Source organism: Mauremys mutica, chromosome 6 (assembly GCF_020497125.1).
Source record: "Mauremys mutica isolate MM-2020 ecotype Southern chromosome 6, ASM2049712v1, whole genome shotgun sequence".
Classification (NCBI taxonomy): Eukaryota; Metazoa; Chordata; order Testudines; family Geoemydidae; genus Mauremys; species Mauremys mutica.
Window position 1 is genome coordinate 123,797,341 of NC_059077.1, and position 17,935 is coordinate 123,815,275.

Genomic DNA, 17,935 nt, shown 5'->3' on the forward strand with positions numbered 1-17,935 from the left:
CGAGCTATACCCTGAACCACCCCGGACAATGTGTTTGACCCTACAGGCATTGGGAGCTCAGCAAAGAATGCAAATGCTTTTCGGAGACTGCGGGGACTGTGGGATAGCTGGAGTGCTCAGTCCCCCCTCCCTCCCTCCATTAGCGTCCATTTGATTCTTTGGCTTTCCATTACGCTTGTCACGCAGCACTGTGCTGAGTCCCTGCTGTGGCCTCTGTCTGGAGATTTTTTCAAAAGCTTTGGCATTTCGTCTTCTGTAACGGAGCTGTGATAGAACAGATTTGTCTCCCCATACAGCGATCAGATCCAGTATCTCCCGTACGGTCCATGCTGGAGCTCTTTTTGGATTTGGGACTGCATCGCCACCCGTGTTAATCAGAGCTCCACGCTGGGCAAACAGGAAATGAAATTCAAAAATTCGCGGGGTTTTTTCTGTCTACCTGGCCAGTGCATCTGAGTTCAGATTGCTTTCCAGAGCGGACACAATGGTGCACTGTGGGATACCGCCCAGAGGCCAATACCGTCGATTTGCGGCCACACTAACTCTAATCCAATATGGTAATACCGATTTCAGCGCTACTTCTCTTGTCGGGGAGGAGTACAGAAACCGGTTTAAAGAGCCCTTTATATCGATATAAAGGGCCTTGTGTGGACAGGTGCAGCGTTAAATCGGTTTAACGCTGCTAAAATCGGTTTAAACGCGTAGTGTAGATGGCCTATGTTAGGGGTAGATAGGTGAATGCGGTCATGGACTAGGTCTGTGGGAGCTGCTGTGACATCTCTCTGATGTTCCCAGTACATTATGTGTTGGTTCTGCTCTTGCTTTGGTAGCAACATCAGCCTGGCCTCAGAATGCTCCCGTTTAGTCATTATTTTGACATGCTACCAAAACCTTCCTGAGGAAAGGAAATGAGAGAAGGGAAGTGCCGATTTTTAACAGTTAATATCTCAGCAAGAACTGATCAGAATTTCATTGGACAAAGAAAAGATACTTCAGTGGCCTGAGAGCTATCCCTGGCCAAGTATTAAAGGCCTGCTTCAAACAATGGACGTGAGACAGCTGCTCAAAAGATGGCAGGAATCCTTTACAATGGAAAGTATTAGGCAGGCTAAATTATAGGCATTGCTACCAACTTCTATCTAGAAATGAGATGCCCTGAAATCTAGAATGAAGTGGCAGGTTGTTTTATGTAACTTTAGTTTAGTTTAGAAGTAACTTGTTATTTTTTTTAACATTCTCTATTTAGGTCCATGCATCTTTGGCTACGGGGCCCAGGCAAAATGATGGCACGTTTTATGAAATTCGTACCTATGATGTTAAGCCATCCAAGATGAAGGAGTTTGTGGAATTGGTCAATAAACACATCCACCTTCGTGCAGCTCATTCAGAGATGCTTGGATTCTGGACTGTGGAGTTTGGGGGCATGAATAAGGCCATCCATATTTGGAAGTTTGGTATGCACAGCATCACTTCATATTGCTCTTGTGTGTCATGTGCATTAGACAGATGAAACAGGATGTTTCTCTTGGGCTCTTATAAATAAATAAATAAGAGAGAATAGCTCCTATACTGACAACTGAAAACAAATACAGTAGAACCTCAGAGTTTCGAACACCTCAAATGGAGGTGGTTTGTGACTTTGAAATGTTCATAACTCTGAACAAAACATTGTGGTGGTTCTTTCAAAAGTTTGCAACTGAACATTGACTTAATACAGCTTTGAAACTTTACTATGCAGAATAAAAATACTGCTTTTAACCATGTTAATTTAAATGAAACAAGCACAGAAAGTTTCCTTACCTTGTCAAATCATTTTTTTTTTTAATTTCCCTTTATTTTTTAAGTATCAGAGGGGGAGCCGTGTTAGGCTGGATCTGTAAAAGCAGCAAAGAGTCCTGTGGCACATTATAGACTAAGAGACGTTTGGGAGCATGAGCTTTCGTGGGTGAATACCCACTTTGTCGGATGCATGTATCGGACGAACTGGGTATTCACCCACGAAAGCCCATGCTCCAATACGTCTGTTAGTCTATAAGGTGCCACAGGACTCTTTGCTGATTTTATTTTTTTAGTAGTTTACGTTTAACACAGTACTGTACTGGATTTGCCCTTTTTTTGGGTCTCTGCTGCTGCCTGACTGCATGCTTCTGGTTCCAAATGAGGCGTGTGGATGACCGGTCAGTTCATAATTCTGAGGTTCTACTGTACTTGCAGAATTAAGGTGAAGCATTTTTGATATCTCTATGCTAGACAGTCTTGTAGGCCTCTAAAATATTTAATGGAGGAGTTGCATTTGAGACTTTTAATTGCAGTACACATTCAAATTTAGGGCCTGATCCTGCATTATTGAAGTCAATGAGATTTGTTAAAATTGATTTCAGTGGAAGCAGGATTGGGTCCTTCAAGTTAAAGTGTGCGTATGAATAGTTTGAAGACTAAAGCAAATCTGTTTAAGGAAAAGGCTAAACCACTACTTATTTCCATTTCTTAGGGTTAGGGTTTCTTCTTTTGTACCAACAGCCAAATATCTAGTAGGTATAGAAAGTGTATACGTGAAAGACTTAGTGCCAACTTCTAGATACTAAGAGTGATTGTGGCCACCAGCTTTTGTTAAAAAACCCTATTTTAATATTGATGTGAATTTTGCTTAGAAAATTGGTTTGTTCTGAAAGTTGTTAGATTAACTCTGAGGGCAAATGAGGATATTCCTGAAGAAAATTAAACTGTTCTTATGTGGTCACTTAAATTCTCATTTGGGGTAATTTTTTTATTTTTTTTTTTAACTTTTGAATCTTCACGGATGACACCAACCTGTGGGGAGAGGCATAGGCGGCAGGTTATATCTGTGTGCGGTGCCCGGGCTCCAGGAATATTCAGGGCCGGGTGCCCTGCTCCAGCAATAGTTGGAGCTGGGTCTCTCCCCCGGCCCTGCCTGGATTGGGCCCTGGCCCCCGCAGGTCTCCCCCCGCCGCCGCGACCCTGCCTGGAGCAGGTCTCAGCCCCCGCCTCCCATCCCCCCCCTTTCGCGTCCCCCCCCCCACCGCCGCGTTGTGTCCCTGCCTGACAGAAAGCATGAACCCCTCATCCCCAGCCAGAACCCTCATCCCCTCGCACCCTAATCCTCTGCTCCAGCCCTGAGCCCCCCCACATCATGAACCCCTCATCCTCGCCTCACTCCACACCCCAAACCTCTTCCCTAGCCCTGAGCGCCCTCCTGCATCATGAACCCCTAATCCCCCAGCCAGAGCCCTCATCCCCCCACACCCTAATCCTCTGCCCCAGCCCTGACCCCCCTGCATCATGAACCCCTCATCCACAGCCCTCATCCCACAGCCCAACTCTCTTCCCTAGCCCTGAGCGCCCCCCCGCATCATGAACCCCTCATCCACAGCCCTCACCCCACAGCCCAACCCTCTTCCCTAGCCCTGAGCCCCCTCCTGCATCATGAACCCCTCCATCCTCAGCCCCACAGCCCTCACCCTGCACTCTCTCCTATCCCAAACCCCCTCCCCCTTCCCACACACCCCTTCCCAACCCCAAACTCCATCCCAAAGCCTGCACCCTTCACCCCCTCCTGCACACCCACCCCCTGCCCCAGCCCAGAGCCTGCACCCAGCACCCAAACTCCATCCCAAAGCCTGCACCCCTCCTGTACCCTAATCCCCAGCCCAGGATCTGCACCCCAGACCTCCCCCGCCGAGCCCCCTCCCAGAGCCGTAGGCAGGTGGGGGCGGAGTTTGGGGGGGCGGAGTTGGGGGGCGGGTTCTGGGCACCACCAAAATTTTTACAGACTTGCCACCCATGGGGAGAGGTAGATATGCTGGAGGGTAGGGATAGGGTCCAGAGTGAGCTAGACAAATTGGAGGATTGGGCTAAGAGAAATCTGATGAAGTTCAACAAGGACAAGTGCAGTGTACTGCACTTAGGACAAAAGAATCCTGCACCGCTACAGGCTAGGAACTGACTGGCTAAGCAACATTTCATCAGAAAAGGACCTGGGGATTACAGAGGACAGGAAGCTGGTTATGAGTCAGCAGTGTGCCCTTCTTCCCAAGAAGGCTAACAGCATATTGGGCTGCATTAGTAGGAGCATTGCGAGCTGATCAAGGGAAGTGATAATTCTTCTCTATTCAGCACTGGTGAGACCACATCTGGAGTATTGCGTCAAGTTTTTGGCCCCCACTACAGAAAGGATGTGGACAAATTGGAGCGAGTCCAGTGGAGGGCACCGAAAATGATTAGGGGCCCGGGGCACATGATTTATGAGTAGAGGCTGAGGGAACTGGGGTTATTTAATTTGCAGAAGAGAAGAGTGAGGGGGGATTTGTTAGCAGCCGTCAACCACCCAAAGAGGATGGAGCTAGGCTGTTCTCAGTGGTGGCAGATGACAGAACAAGGCGCAGCGGGGGAGGTCTAGATTGGATATTAGGAAACATTATTTTACTAGGAGGGTGGTGAAGCACTAGAATGGGTTACCTAGGAAGGTGGTGGAATCTCCATCCTTAGAGGTTTTTAAGGGCAGGCTTGACAAAGCCCTGGCTGGGATGATTTAGTTGGTATTGGTCCTGCTTTGAGCAGGGGGTTGGACTAGATGAGCTCCTGAGGTCTCTTTGAACCCTAATCTTCTATGATTTTATGAATAGTTTCTGTCTCCTCATAATAAATTTATTTTAATTGAATCCAGTCTGACAGAACTGAATATAGAATTTTAATGTTTTTCCTTTTCTTGTAGATAACTTTACCCACAGAGCTGAAGTCCGGAAAGCACTAGCCAATGATAAAGAATGGCAAGGAAAACTCTCTTCAGTTCTGCCCTTATTGAATAAACAAAACAATGAAATTGTTTACCTGGTACCTTGGTGTGAGATTGGGAAGCCTTCGAAGGAAGGGGGTGAGCTTTATCTGTCTTTCTATTGATTAAAGCTATCCATGTGGATTCGATAAGAAGTAGCTTTATGTTGTAACCAAATGTTATATTGTGTAAAAGGCTAGGGAAAAGTTCAACAGTGGCTTTGTTTTACAGGAATATGTAAGTTAGGGAAGGGCACAGCATACCTGTGTGTGTGTGTGTACTTGTACTTTCATGAGTTGGTGGCTAAAGCCCTGTGCTGTATGGTTGGGAATGAATTGGAAAATTGGATGGATGAACAGCTAAATTGAGCAATCTGTTCCTCCTACAACAGTGCTCTGAATATTTTTCTCTTAACTTGCTTATTTGCTCAAAGTATGGGAATGCATTTTCTAGACATACTAAAAGCCAATCCAGTATCCCTTCTCACTTGCAGAATCCATGTTTTACAGTATAAAATAAAATAAGATTGTCACAGGTTTTAGTGTGATTTCACCCACAAGGTCAGATTAGCAGATGACACTCAGATTTTTCACAAATCCATTCATTTTTCTCTCTCAGTTTAGGAACTATGTTTTTTTCATGTTTTGTCACACTCATGATTTTAAAAACCTACCTTCTATGAGGTAAATATGCATCATTCATACAGAATTCATTGGGTTTTTTATAAGGCATTTTGGCCACAAATATTTTCCTATCTATCTACATCTTCTCTAATCCTTCAGTAACAGTGTTCCCAGTTTTAACTGTTCATCCATCTATTTATCAAGCCATCCAAACATCATATTGTTTATTTACACGGAATTGTTCCAAACTAGCCTAGATTTAATCTGTGTGTGTGTACGTATATATAAACTACATTAGTGAGTTTTGGATTCTTGGTCTTTTATTTAGGTTTAGTTAACAGGTGGATAAACCCTGACTAACTTTCTGTTAAAGGTAAGCAGGTAACTGATTATTCAAAAATGTCAATTTGTTGCCTTCCATTTATGTGTAGAATGGAGCTAAAATTTATATGCTGTCCAGTGTTGGAGGATCTATTGCCTGGTGGCAATTGTCTTGATTTATATTAGAGTTTTTGTTTTGAGATCACATTTACATTGGTGTCAATACAGAGTAATCCCTGGAATGTTAATGTTAAAGGTGGCATGTCTTGCAGCAAGCCTGGAGTCTTATCTGTAAACCTTGTTGTTTCTGTAGTTCCTCCTCAAACAGGAAAGACCCTTGAAGGATAGAGCTGATACGTTTGTCCCAGGTGTCTGGTCAGTGTTTGCTGCTTTGGTCTCAGGACACCTCTTGCTGTGATGGGTGCTGCCAAGATTCATGTAGTGGTTATGATGTCATAAATAACATTGACCACCAAGGACACTGTCAGTTTCAGAAAGGCTAGTCGGATCTGGGCTAGTTCACATTGTTCATCTTTCTATAGCCTCAGGAGATTTTGTTGTCTCTAGTCATCTGAATGCTGAATTCATAGATCCTGGACAAAAGAGACTGGTGTTCACCTGAAATGGCTTCACTTCTCTTTCTTTGAAATGGCTCCATCTGTGCAGGATCGTTCAGTGAACTTTTCATTGTTTTCTTTTCTGTGACCTGTATTCCTGTGTGACATGGTGGATCTCGGGACCCTCTGAAGCAATGTTTTGGTCTACTAACCCCAAAGAGTTGGAAGTTACTGTTCTAACTGAATCACAATAAATGTGAGGATGGCTTGTAAGATTTTCATAACTTTTAGAGAATCAGATGATTAATTTGACATTTCGTGGCTTGTACAGCTGTATTCTTTTTCCATCAGGGGTGTATGAGATGGTCACTTTTCAGATGAAGCCTGGTGGGCCGGCTCTGTGGGGCCAATCGTTCAGAGCTGCAATCAATGCTCATCTCAATACAGGCTACACGAAGCTGATTGGTGTTTTCCACACAGAATATGGATTACTTAACAGAGGTACAATACTAGTCAGTTTCCAGTACAGTCACGGGCACAGAGGGGCAAAGGTGAAAATCAGCAATACTTATGAGAGTGTTCAGACTCCTGATTAATGTAACTACAACTTTGGAGGCTGCATTTTGGATCCTGGGCCTCTTGTATGGCTTTAGCTCATCAAAAACTGTGGTGTCTTATCATTTCTGTCACCGTAACTTTACTTGCCCAGAGTCAGCATCCATGATGCTAGCACTGAGCACTGGTATTATGATAATGGGGTGCTTGTCTCACTGTAAGTGTGCTAGAAACCAGGGCCAGCACTAGCCCTGTGGGGAATTGAAACTCCATATATACACATCATGCTGATAAACAAGCCCTGAATCATTGAAAGGATTTAAATTTATAAATAAGTCTGGCTCATGCTTGCTCATGGATCACTTCCTCCTCTTAAATACACCCAAATTACCAGGGGAAAAGGAGCAGCATCTTGGCACTAGTTCTGATATCACTGTAAATGCATGGAAGGGCACACATGCACCAGGATAGCCTTGCTAGTATCACGGATGCTGCATATGGACTTACGCAACTGTCTACTTAGTCAGATCCAGTGTTTCTTTTGCCCTGAAATACTGTACAGTGTCTCCCTGAATTCAGCTTGACATGGGGTCTAAAGACAGTTTGCTGAAACTAGAGTTGTGGCTTAAAGGGTTAGAAAATGCAGTGTTAAAAATCAGCACGAGAAAAGCTCTGCAGAAGGAATGTCTTGTTTGATGAATTGCTGCTTTTGGGTGGAGGATTTCAGAACAGAGCAAAGGACCTGTAGGATATTTCATACTGTAATTTAGTTACGGTTTTACTCTTCAATTTGTTATGCTCTTGTTTTCACAGTTCATGTGCTCTGGTGGAATGAGAACCCTGACAGCCGTGCAGCAGGGAGGCATTATGCCCATGAGGACGCCAGGGTGGTAGCAGCTGGTAAGCAAGAAGGCTGTCTCTTTTCAGCATGTGTACTGAAAATCAGAATACCATTCGTTTAAGAGTGCTGTCTTGTTTTACCTAATTCTGTGTATTTAATTTCAGTGCGGGAGAGTGTTAGATTCCTGGAGTCCCAGCAAAATATGCTCCTGATTCCTATGCCTTTCTCACCATTGAAATAGTTTTCTACCAACTGATGTAATGGCAGACAACACAACTTTCATACAGCATTTTTATCCTGAACTGTCATTTGGGTCTCTCTCAATACCAATATAATCTAGCCAAATATTCTTCAGTTTACTGTATGTGGATAAAACCTGAATTCACATGCTTAATCTTAGCTGTAGTCCTCTGCACACAATAAGAATTCAAGGCCTGCCCACCATGCCGTGAACTCTGCAAATGGTTCATATTAGCCATGAATTTCTCATCTTATTGCCACTTGAAGATGCATCCATGCAGAAGTATTCTAGAACGGGTACAAAAAGGCAAAAGGCCCTTTCCAAAGCTCACAGCTGTGCCAATGCAAGGATGATCAGAGAACTGTTATCTGTATAATGTACTTTGCTACCTCCTGAGAAGGTCACATCTTCCCAGTTACTACTTGCCCTAAAAAGCAGGAATCCTAACCTAGATTTTGCATGCTGACCATACATCTCACTGGTGTGTCTGCTTGTATTTATTATTTTTAATGAGGTTGGAATTAGGTATGAGAAATGTTGCAGTAAAATTGGTTAAGTGGTGATATAGGGAACTCAGCTTAAGTATCAGCAGAACCTTTTTTACTTGAACTACTGTATTGCAATTCACTTATTCTTTCTGTTGTGGGTCCACAGCCCTTTATTCAATTATGACTGAACAGTAAGTTACGTGGATCACATCTCCATGCAAATACTTGTTTATTGTGCTGAAACTGATTATGAATGAACTAATTAATTCTGAGAGTTTATGGATTGTGTATCAGATAAACTGGTCCACTAAAGTACATATGCCTATACTTTTGGAGAAAGCTTTGCCAGACTGTAAAGCTTAAAGCCTAATAAAAGCATTGATTGTTGTTCTGCATGTTGTATATAGCCATATTACTTGCCTAAAACTCTTCCTGTCCTTTCAATCAAGAGACTGTAACACTTCTATAAATGCAGCATTCTGAAGGTTCTACATGTTGGTTCCAGCAGCCTAGATACTAGTTCCTTTAGAGCCAGTAATCTTGCTCCTTAACTTGCTGGAAGGAGTTACTGAGTGTGTAGATGCACATTGCTCATCTGTCTGGGACTAAAAATCAAATCTTGGTCTAGTTTACAAAGCATTGCCCCAAGATGTTAATTCAGTTACTTTATACACAAGTTGAGATATTCAGTGTATTAAAACTAAAGCCTAGTTTTAAAATAAAAGCAAATGTAAATGGGGAAAATATTGCCCATGGGATGCAACTTAACATTTGTAAAGACAAATGTATGCACTGTAGATAGGCTCTGATTGAAGTTGTCAACTATAATAGCCCCCTTAGCTGTACACTGCATTACGGAGGACACATGCACTATCCTCAGGATGGTAGGATCAACGTCAGACTCAGTGGAGTCTGACTTCTTCAGAGATCAGTTTTTCCTGTCTTAAAAAAAAAAAAATTCAAAGTGCTAGATTAGATCTTTGAACTTGAATCTGATTTATTACACTGCTAGTATAAATTTTGAATATCTCTGATCTTAACCTGGACTAAGTTTTAATAACCACGTGTTACATGGCACAGGACACTGAGATTTAACCTTTACCATAGTAGACTGCAGAAGTAAAACTTACATTAATATTGATTGCATTAAAGGACTAAAACAGTTCAGTTCATGGGAAAGGTGTAAAACAATTTTCCACTTAATGTGTGGAAGTTCACATCGCAAACCAAACATAAGCGTGTCACAGATTAATAGCACTGCTCTAAACAGTAAATGCATAACAGCAAATTTTTGTAGATGAACAGTGCTGTTACAGCTTTATTTTTGAACTTAATACAAGGCAATTAAAATGCCTAATATTCCACAAACAGTTATTAGCAAATACAAATATATATATTTATTTTTAATGAAAATGTCCATTGAAAGATTTAACTTAAAAGTTTTGTTGTGAAATCTCTAGATTTTGCAAAGTTAATAGATATTCCAGTGCAAAAATAGATCCCATTACAGATAGCATAAAGTGCTTGGAATGAAGGACCAACTGTATTTTTTTGAGGTGGGGTGGGGGAGTGGGGATGAGGAAGGGGAGAAGCACTTTATCTTGGGAAAAATAACATGTATAGTCCTTATTGAAATACAAATATACTACAAAAAGGGTTGCAACAATTTAATAGCATACAGTAAGTGGTAACATTGTTTCAAATACATAAATGCCCTAAATGCAGTTCTATTATCAGAGTGGTTCACAATTGTAACACGTGTGGCACTTGGATAATTTTGCCTGACATCCCAACTCCAAGGGCAGAAAGAAGTGGTTGGAAATCATTTCTGCGCGTGAGAGAGAGCAGTATGTGAGAACTGTATGGCACAGGCTGGATTCCATACAGATTAAAAAAATGTACAAGAGTCTGAGACATCTCCAGGGACTGAAGAGGTGTGAAATATTTGTTACCTTCAACATCTAGTGTAACTTTTCTTTTTATCATAGAAGCCAGGTTGTGCATAAGGACTCTTTGGCAGGGTTAGGTGAAATGAGCACATTGTGAGTACACGGTCTACCCACTGCAAATGAAATCATACATCAAAAACCTGCAACCATCTGTATGGGTTTAAAATAAACCCCATTGCAGTGGGCTCAAAACGTGCACACCCCACTGTACATTACAGGATTGAGTCTATAGCTGTAGTCCTTCTGTTGAGATTGTGAATTAGTGCCACTTGTGGTGTTTGTTTTCAGAGGTATTAAATGTTCAGTTAACATTTAACTTCATTGACTCTGAAAATCATATCATAGCCCTGATCCTGCAGCCCTTGGTATCATGAGTTACAGATGCAGGATTGGGCACAATATTTATACCAGCTCTGCTCCTGAAAATATAATGTATACTGTTAATCATTTGATGAGGATACTGTAGGGAAGTCTGAGTTCTTGTAAGTACAATACAGATTATGCTGTAAGAAATGAGGTATACTAACCCCTTCTTCTGTCCTTTCCCCTCTACAACAGTATTCTGTGGATTAAATTATGAATACAGTATGTAAAAGGCACTTCAGCAGAGCTGTAGATTAGTTTGCTTTATCCCAATGCAGAAATACAGTGAGGACAAAGCTCTTTGCACAGTGTTTCATTTAATAAAATGTTGAATTTATCAATGCCAAGATGCCTAGAAGTATATAAATAATCATCACATTGCCTAATGCTGTTAAGTGATCAGTTCATGGCACTTTCCGTATTTATTAGTGTAGGACTTCAGGGCATTTACTGAAAAAAATCAAGTCATGATGGAGGAGTATCAAGAGGTAATAAATAACTTTGAGGCCCGGGTTCAGCAAGGGCCATAAAGCACGAGTTGCCCTGTTGACCTCAGTGGGGCTGCTCATGTGCTTCGAGCTGAGGCTGGCTCTAAGGGTTGAAGCACAGCTGGGGTGCCCGAGGAACACATTAGTACAGATGTGCTCCCATGGCACAGCCAGACAAGAGAGGGTGTCAGTAATTCTCACCATGATAAACATTTTTTTGTAAAGTTTTGAACTTTAGATTACGGATTGCTGTCACTGTGGTGTTAGAGCTTATGCGCCTAGTTGTTCCCAAGGGGAACTTGAATGAGGTGGTTTCCCACACGAACAAAAGTATATTCTGTGGTTAGGTTCACCTAATAACTGAAACTACAGCACATTAATCTAACCATATCTCAGTTTCCATGTAGGAGTTTCAGGCAAATTGTTGTAGCTGAAGCCAGGGCTAGTGGTACTTGTTAGAACACACAATCTGGGATTTGCACAGACCATGTTACATGCCTATAACAAAGTTATCACTGAAAACAGAGCATGACAATGCCGACATAATGTAATAAATTACACTATGGCTAAAGATCTAATTGAAGCATTTCCATACCCTAACTATGCTGCCTTTTTAAGGACATATAAATAATACTATTGAAAAAAATTGACATCTTTTCAAGTTTTCAGTTTAAGTGACAAAGCCAGAAATGATACCACATTTGAGCTAAGCAATAGCAAATTTCAGATGCTGGTTACCTTTCTGCTGCCAAACGGGAATTCAACAATAGACACTACATAGCAGAGTGACTGTCTTTTGTTTTATAATTTACTCTTGGCATTAGCAGCATATGCAACCAGTGAGTGTGCTGCTCTAGGCTGATCACTAGTTTTGCTTCTCATCCACTGCTCTCTACTCAGTCCTTGCGCAGCCGTCCAAGTGGCACTACTGTGGCAACTCTATAGGAGTAGCAAAGTACTTAACTTCATAAAGGCTAGTTAGGGAGCAGATGATTGGTCACAATGGTAGTGGGACAGTCCCATGCATTTGCAAGGTTCAGTTGTGCACACTGCCACCCCTGCAGCGGATGATGACAGGATATCAAATCTCTGCGTACCATCTACATATGGTATGCTTTGTGGGTTAGGATTATTACCAATTGACCACCACCAGTCTATACAGATCTTTACAGAGTAGTTGGTCAGGTGGTTCCCCCCCCACAAAATAAGGCCACAACACTGTGCCTTTTGGTAACTGGTTGGCACTGACTGTTTCGGTGCATTCATTGCCGGCAATGCATGTAGCACCAGGGAAATTCCACTCCCAATATGAAAAATTTTTAAGAGTATGAATGTGCACACCTTTAAAATATCAATAAATAATCACTGGCCATGATTCCTCAATAAACAATTGTTGCAACCCTAGGAAAAGTATATGGTGTAAGAACAAAATACAGTATGGCTGAAAGCCCACAGTGTCCAATGGGTTCCATACTACAGTTTCACAGAGTTATACTGTAATGAACTAGATTCAAGTCAGTCACTTGAGAACAGTACAACAAGGCAACGACTCCAAGAGGCACTGCCTCTGTAACTGAATTTTGTTTTCATTGCATTGAATTGCATTGCATTGAATGGTTATCAGTAGAGTGTCCAGTTTACGTCTTTCCCTCTGTATCCTCCAGCTTTCTCCTTTGGGAATATCCCATTCCATGCAAAGGAAGGTGCGCTGTATCGTCCTTCTGCTCAACACCATGTCCTTGCCTAGGGTAGCTCACACGCAACTTTCTTTCACCTTCTCATCTTGCAGAAAGGAAGTAAGGATTGCAATGTCCACAACAGTCTGGTTTTTGTGCAATGACATGTCCTTTGTGTGGTCATCATCACTTTGGTCCTTGGCAAAGTTTACAAATACCTACAAGAGAAAGGGTCACGGAGTCTTTAGTCACTTTGGGTTCTGCTTAGTGCAGGATGGTTTCCTCTACGAACTGTTTGTTTACCATGGATTCAACCCTGCTCCCTACTGAAACCAATGACAAATTTCCCACTGGCTTCAGTGGCAGTAGGATTAAGTCCGGTATCTACTTCTTGTCAATTAAAATAGAGTTACAGAAGAAAAGGCCAGGTTGAAAAATCACACAGTAAGCAGCATTGTCCAAAGGCCTCAGCTGCCTTATTAGCTGTTCTGGCTACTGCATCCCTCTTTGTTGCACTGGTTTCACTGGTCACTGCATTGAGCTCAACATCTTATTGATCAATTTCTTCCTGCTCACAACCCTCATTTCATCTTACCTCCCTCTGCATCCTCCTTCTCCCACCCTTTGCTTCTGATCACTCTTGCTTTCAGACTCCTTTTCCACTATCCCCAGAGTGGGACCACTGTGCCACGCATTCTCCGCAAAACCCTTTCAACACAGATCTCTTCACACCTTTTCCTACTTCTGTACTGCATAGTGCCAGTGCTAGATTATAAACTCTTTGAAGCAAAGGCTCTGCCTTTTAAAGTCTCCTGGAAGGTGCCATGTATTTTTACAGTGCTATGTACCTTGCATTTATAAATACCGCTTGTGTTTACTGCATGCTGTATACCTTGTACTGTAAAGTATTACCTTGCACTACTATCTGAGGATTTCAAAGGCTTTATAAACATGAATTTCGCCTCACAAGACCACTGCAAGGTAAGCAGGCATTCTGAACCCCATTTTACAGATGAAGAAACACCCATACAGAGGGTTAATGACTTTACCCACAGTCACACAGGATATCTGTGGAACAGGGAACAGAAACCACGTATCCTAGTGTCCAGTTCTGTACAATTGCAAGACTATACTTCCTCCCTCCAATGTGTTTCTCTTAGCTTTTATGTCGCATTTAGCCTGCATGTTTGGTCCAGAGTAGGGAGGAAAAGGTGCAGTGGATAAGCCAATTACAATAATGATGATAATACCTAGCTCTTATGTAGCCCATTTCATTAGTAGATCTAAAAGTGCTGTATAAAAGGAGGTCAGGAGCATTAGCCGCATTTTATGGATGGGGAAACTGAGACACAGAGAGGTGAAGTGACGCCCAAGCTAGTTGCAGAGTTGGGAATGGAAGTCAGGTCTCCTGAGTGCTCTATCCACTAGGGCCCACATAAGTATCCCATTTGCCTTTCTACAAAGGTGAGATTCATTGACACGTTACAGTCTCCACGTAGGAAATACTCAGCTGAAGACAAATGGCCCAACTCTGCTCCCAGTTACACCCTGGAGGTCCACTGAAGTCAGTGGAGTTACTCAGGGTTTCCCAGCTATGTAAAGAGAGGAGAATTTGGCTCACAGTGCACTAGAAACTTACTTGGTCAAGTGTAGTCTGAGAAACGGAGTAGTCTTCTATGTGGAGTCTTTTTTTGTTCTGGGAGAGGATACTAAATATCCTAGCCAGAGAGGATGGCGAGGATGGGAGCTGGTACTGAAGCATGTTCCGATGCTTCTCCTTCAGGACGCTGCCAGGAAAGGCAAGCCCAAAGAATTCCTGAACGGGCTTCAGGTTAGGGTTTGCCCCTGCTATTCGCACTACTATTGTATAACCATCTCCAAACCTGCAAGCAGAGGAGTTTAGGTGAGTCTCTTTGAAAAAGGGGTGTCATTTAAAATACACAGCCATTTCCTGTAGCTTAAAGAGCAACAAGAAAGCCACATAAGAAGAGCCGAGGAAGGAGAAAAATCACTCATGTCAATATCTCAGCAGTTCAGATTGAACTGCCCTAGAAAAGCAGGCCCATTGACAAGTGTATGGCCTGTGCAAATTGAAAGCGCTCACCTGTTCTTCAGATGCTGGACGCTGCCAAGACACCTGAACCGCCCGTTGACCATTATTGCCATTCGAGTGCACAGGGCTTCACATTCTTCCATGCTATGGGGGCAAATGAAAAAACATTTAACCCTGCAAAAAGCCTGCATTTTCTGAAATCACCACCACCACATCGTACCAATCTGCATTTACAGAAATGAAGCAGCTGAGCTGAATGTTTAGATTTCAAAATCCACCCCCAATTAAATCAGACTGGAGAAATACAATGCAGTATATACCCAACTATAATGAACACTACATGCCTGTGAGATGTAAGCACCACTGATCTCCCCTCCTTGATGATGCTCAGGGCACAGTTCCATAAGAAACGGCGTGCTTTGGGATCCATTCCCGTGGTTGGCTCATCCTGAAAAAAACATTTAATAAACCATGTTATACTATAACATGCTACTGATACACTATTTCATATACAATGACAATATTTAACTGTGAAGAGTGAAAACCCACACCCATCCAAATGATTTTTACTGGAAAAGTTTAAAAGAAGAAAAAATGTCATAGAAATTTCCTCCCCTTTTTTTTTCAAAATTTAAAATATTTTTCCCAGAAATTTTAACTTAGTAAAAATTTGTTCCGCTCTATTGTTGGTCAAAATTGGGGAACAAATTTTGTGAATGTTGTAAACTTTTTTCTCTAATTAAAAAATTTGGTCATCAATTTCAACATTGGAAAAAATTAATGAGCTCTAGTTTAAACAGAATGTGTATCTCTCATTCATCACATACTATGGATGTTAGCAGCTCTTTTTCAAGAATTCACAAAAGGAAAGATAAAACCATTGCTTTCTTGTCTATTCTTTTCTCAAACTGTTCATACATAAAGGGCTGGATCCGATCATCCATCTATGCACAGAACTCCCTTGAAGTTAAGGGAGTTTTGTATATAAAGCAGTGGCAGGCTATCATCCTTAATTCTTAGTGAGTATCCAAATCTAGACGGTCATTGCCAAAGTAATTGGAAACAACTCTCTGGAACAAATTTCCAAAAATAGAGGCCTGAAGCTCATGCCATAGATTTTGCCCTATATTTGTACATGTAACTATATCATGTTCACATATAAGTTGGCTCTTCGCACATACAAATGACCTGTTATGCATTTAAATGTATACTTCATTGCCAAATGGTAAAACTTCACAGACTTCAGTGGGAACAGAATTGAGACCTAGTTATTTTTTAATGGAAAAAAATGTTAATACATGAAGAGTCGTGAACTCACCAGGAACACCACTGGAGGGCTCCCAATCAGGGCAACAGCAGTGGAGAGCTTGCGTCTGTTGCCGCCACTGTAGTTCCCAGCATATTTTTCTCCATATTTCACAAGGCCCAGTTTACGAATTGCCCATTCGCCAACCTATAGGAAGAGAGGGCAACATGACCTTCTGAATGGATATCAATGGGTGGGAACTACTGCGCTGGAAGGTAAAGAATCTTTGGGAAATGGAAAAATATTTATAAAAATTAGGGCCGTCGGTTAATTGTAACTGATTAAAAAAATTAATCGCACTTACGACAATAGAGCATCAATTGAAATTTATTAAATATTTTTTGATGTTTTTCTACATTTTCAATATTGACTTCAATTACAACACAGAATACAAAGTGTACAGTGCTCACTTTATATTATTTTTTATTACAAATATATGCACTGTAAAATGATAAAAAAAGAAAGAGTGTTTTTCAGTTCACCTCATATAAGTACTGAAGAACAGTCTCTTTATCATGAAAGTGTAACTTCCAAATGCAAATTTTTTTTGGTTACATAACTGCACTGAAAAACAAAACTGTGTAAAACTTTAGAGCCTACAAGTACACTCAGTCCTACTTCTTGTTCAGCCAATCGCTAAGACAAAAAGTTTGTTTACATTGATGGGAGATACTGCTGCCTGCTTCTTATTTACAACGTCACCTGAAAGTGAGAACAGGCGTTTGCATGGCACTTTTGTAGCCGGCGTTGCAAGATATTTACATGCTAGATATGCTAAACATTCGAATGCCCCTTCATGCTTTGGCCACCATTCCAGAGGTCATGTGTCTATGCTGATGATGCTCGTTAAAAAAATAATGTGTCAATTAAATTTGTGACTGAACTCCTTGGGGGGAGAACTGTATGTCTCCTGCTCTGTTTTACCTGCATTCTGCCGTATATTTCATGTTATAGAAGTCTTGGATGATGACCCAGCACGTGTTTGTTTTAAGAACACTTTCACTGCAGAGTCGACAAAATGCAAAGAAGTTATTGATGTGAGATTTCTAAAAAATAGCTACAGCATTTGACCCAAGGTTTAAGAATCTGAAGTGCCATCCAAAATCTGAGAGGGATGAGGTGTGGAGCATGCTTTCAGAAGTCTTAAAAAAGCAACACTCTAATGTGGAAACTACAGAACCCGAACCACTAAAAAAGAAAATCAACCAGCTACAACAGTGCCATGTGAATGCCTGTTCTCACTTTCAGGTGACTTTGTAAACAAGAATCAGGCAGCATTATCTCCTGCAAATTGTAACCAACCTTGTTTGTCTGAGTGATTGGCTGACCAAGAAGTAGGACTGAGTGGACTTGTAGGCACTAAAGTTTTACATTGTTTTAATTTTGAATGCAGTTATCTTTGTACATAATTCTAGATTTGTAAGTTCAACTTTCATGGTAAAGAGATTGTGCTACAGTATTTGTATGAGGCGAATTGAAAAATACTATTTATTTTGGTTTTTTTACAGTGCATATATTTGTAATAAAAATAAATATAAAGTGAGCACTGTACATTTTGTATTCTGTACTGTAATTTATATTAATATATTTGAAAATGTAGAAAATATCCAAAAATATTTAAAATAAATGGTATTCTATTGTTTAACAGCGCAATGAATTTTTTAAATCGCTTAATGGCCCCA

At 41.4% G+C, this 17,935-nt stretch overlaps 2 protein-coding genes across 2 annotated transcripts in view; one reads left to right on the forward strand and one right to left on the reverse strand.

Annotated features, from left to right (window-relative positions):
• The first annotated feature begins 1,233 nt into the window (after window positions 1–1,233).
• Window positions 1,234–8,813, forward strand: LOC123372272 (protein NipSnap homolog 3A-like). Its single transcript, XM_045020274.1, has 5 exons — window positions 1,234–1,454; window positions 4,733–4,891; window positions 6,645–6,794; window positions 7,662–7,748; window positions 7,854–8,813. Exons 1-5 carry the CDS (start codon window positions 1,331–1,333, stop codon window positions 7,928–7,930), a joined length of 597 nt encoding a protein of 198 aa, XP_044876209.1. The 5' UTR covers window positions 1,234–1,330; the 3' UTR covers window positions 7,931–8,813.
• Window positions 8,814–10,653: 1,840 nt separating this feature from the next.
• LOC123372271 (phospholipid-transporting ATPase ABCA1) overlaps window positions 10,654–17,935 on the reverse strand; it is a 156,097-nt gene continuing 148,815 nt past the window's right edge. Inside the window, exons 46-50 of the mRNA XM_045020273.1 lie at window positions 16,266–16,400; window positions 15,292–15,395; window positions 14,999–15,091; window positions 14,534–14,777; window positions 10,654–13,112 (exon numbers count right to left, since the gene is read on the reverse strand). Coding sequence (XP_044876208.1) covers window positions 12,972–13,112; window positions 14,534–14,777; window positions 14,999–15,091; window positions 15,292–15,395; window positions 16,266–16,400 — 717 coding nt within the window. The 3' untranslated portion in view covers window positions 10,654–12,971. The remainder of the gene's footprint in view (window positions 13,113–14,533; window positions 14,778–14,998; window positions 15,092–15,291; window positions 15,396–16,265; window positions 16,401–17,935) is intronic.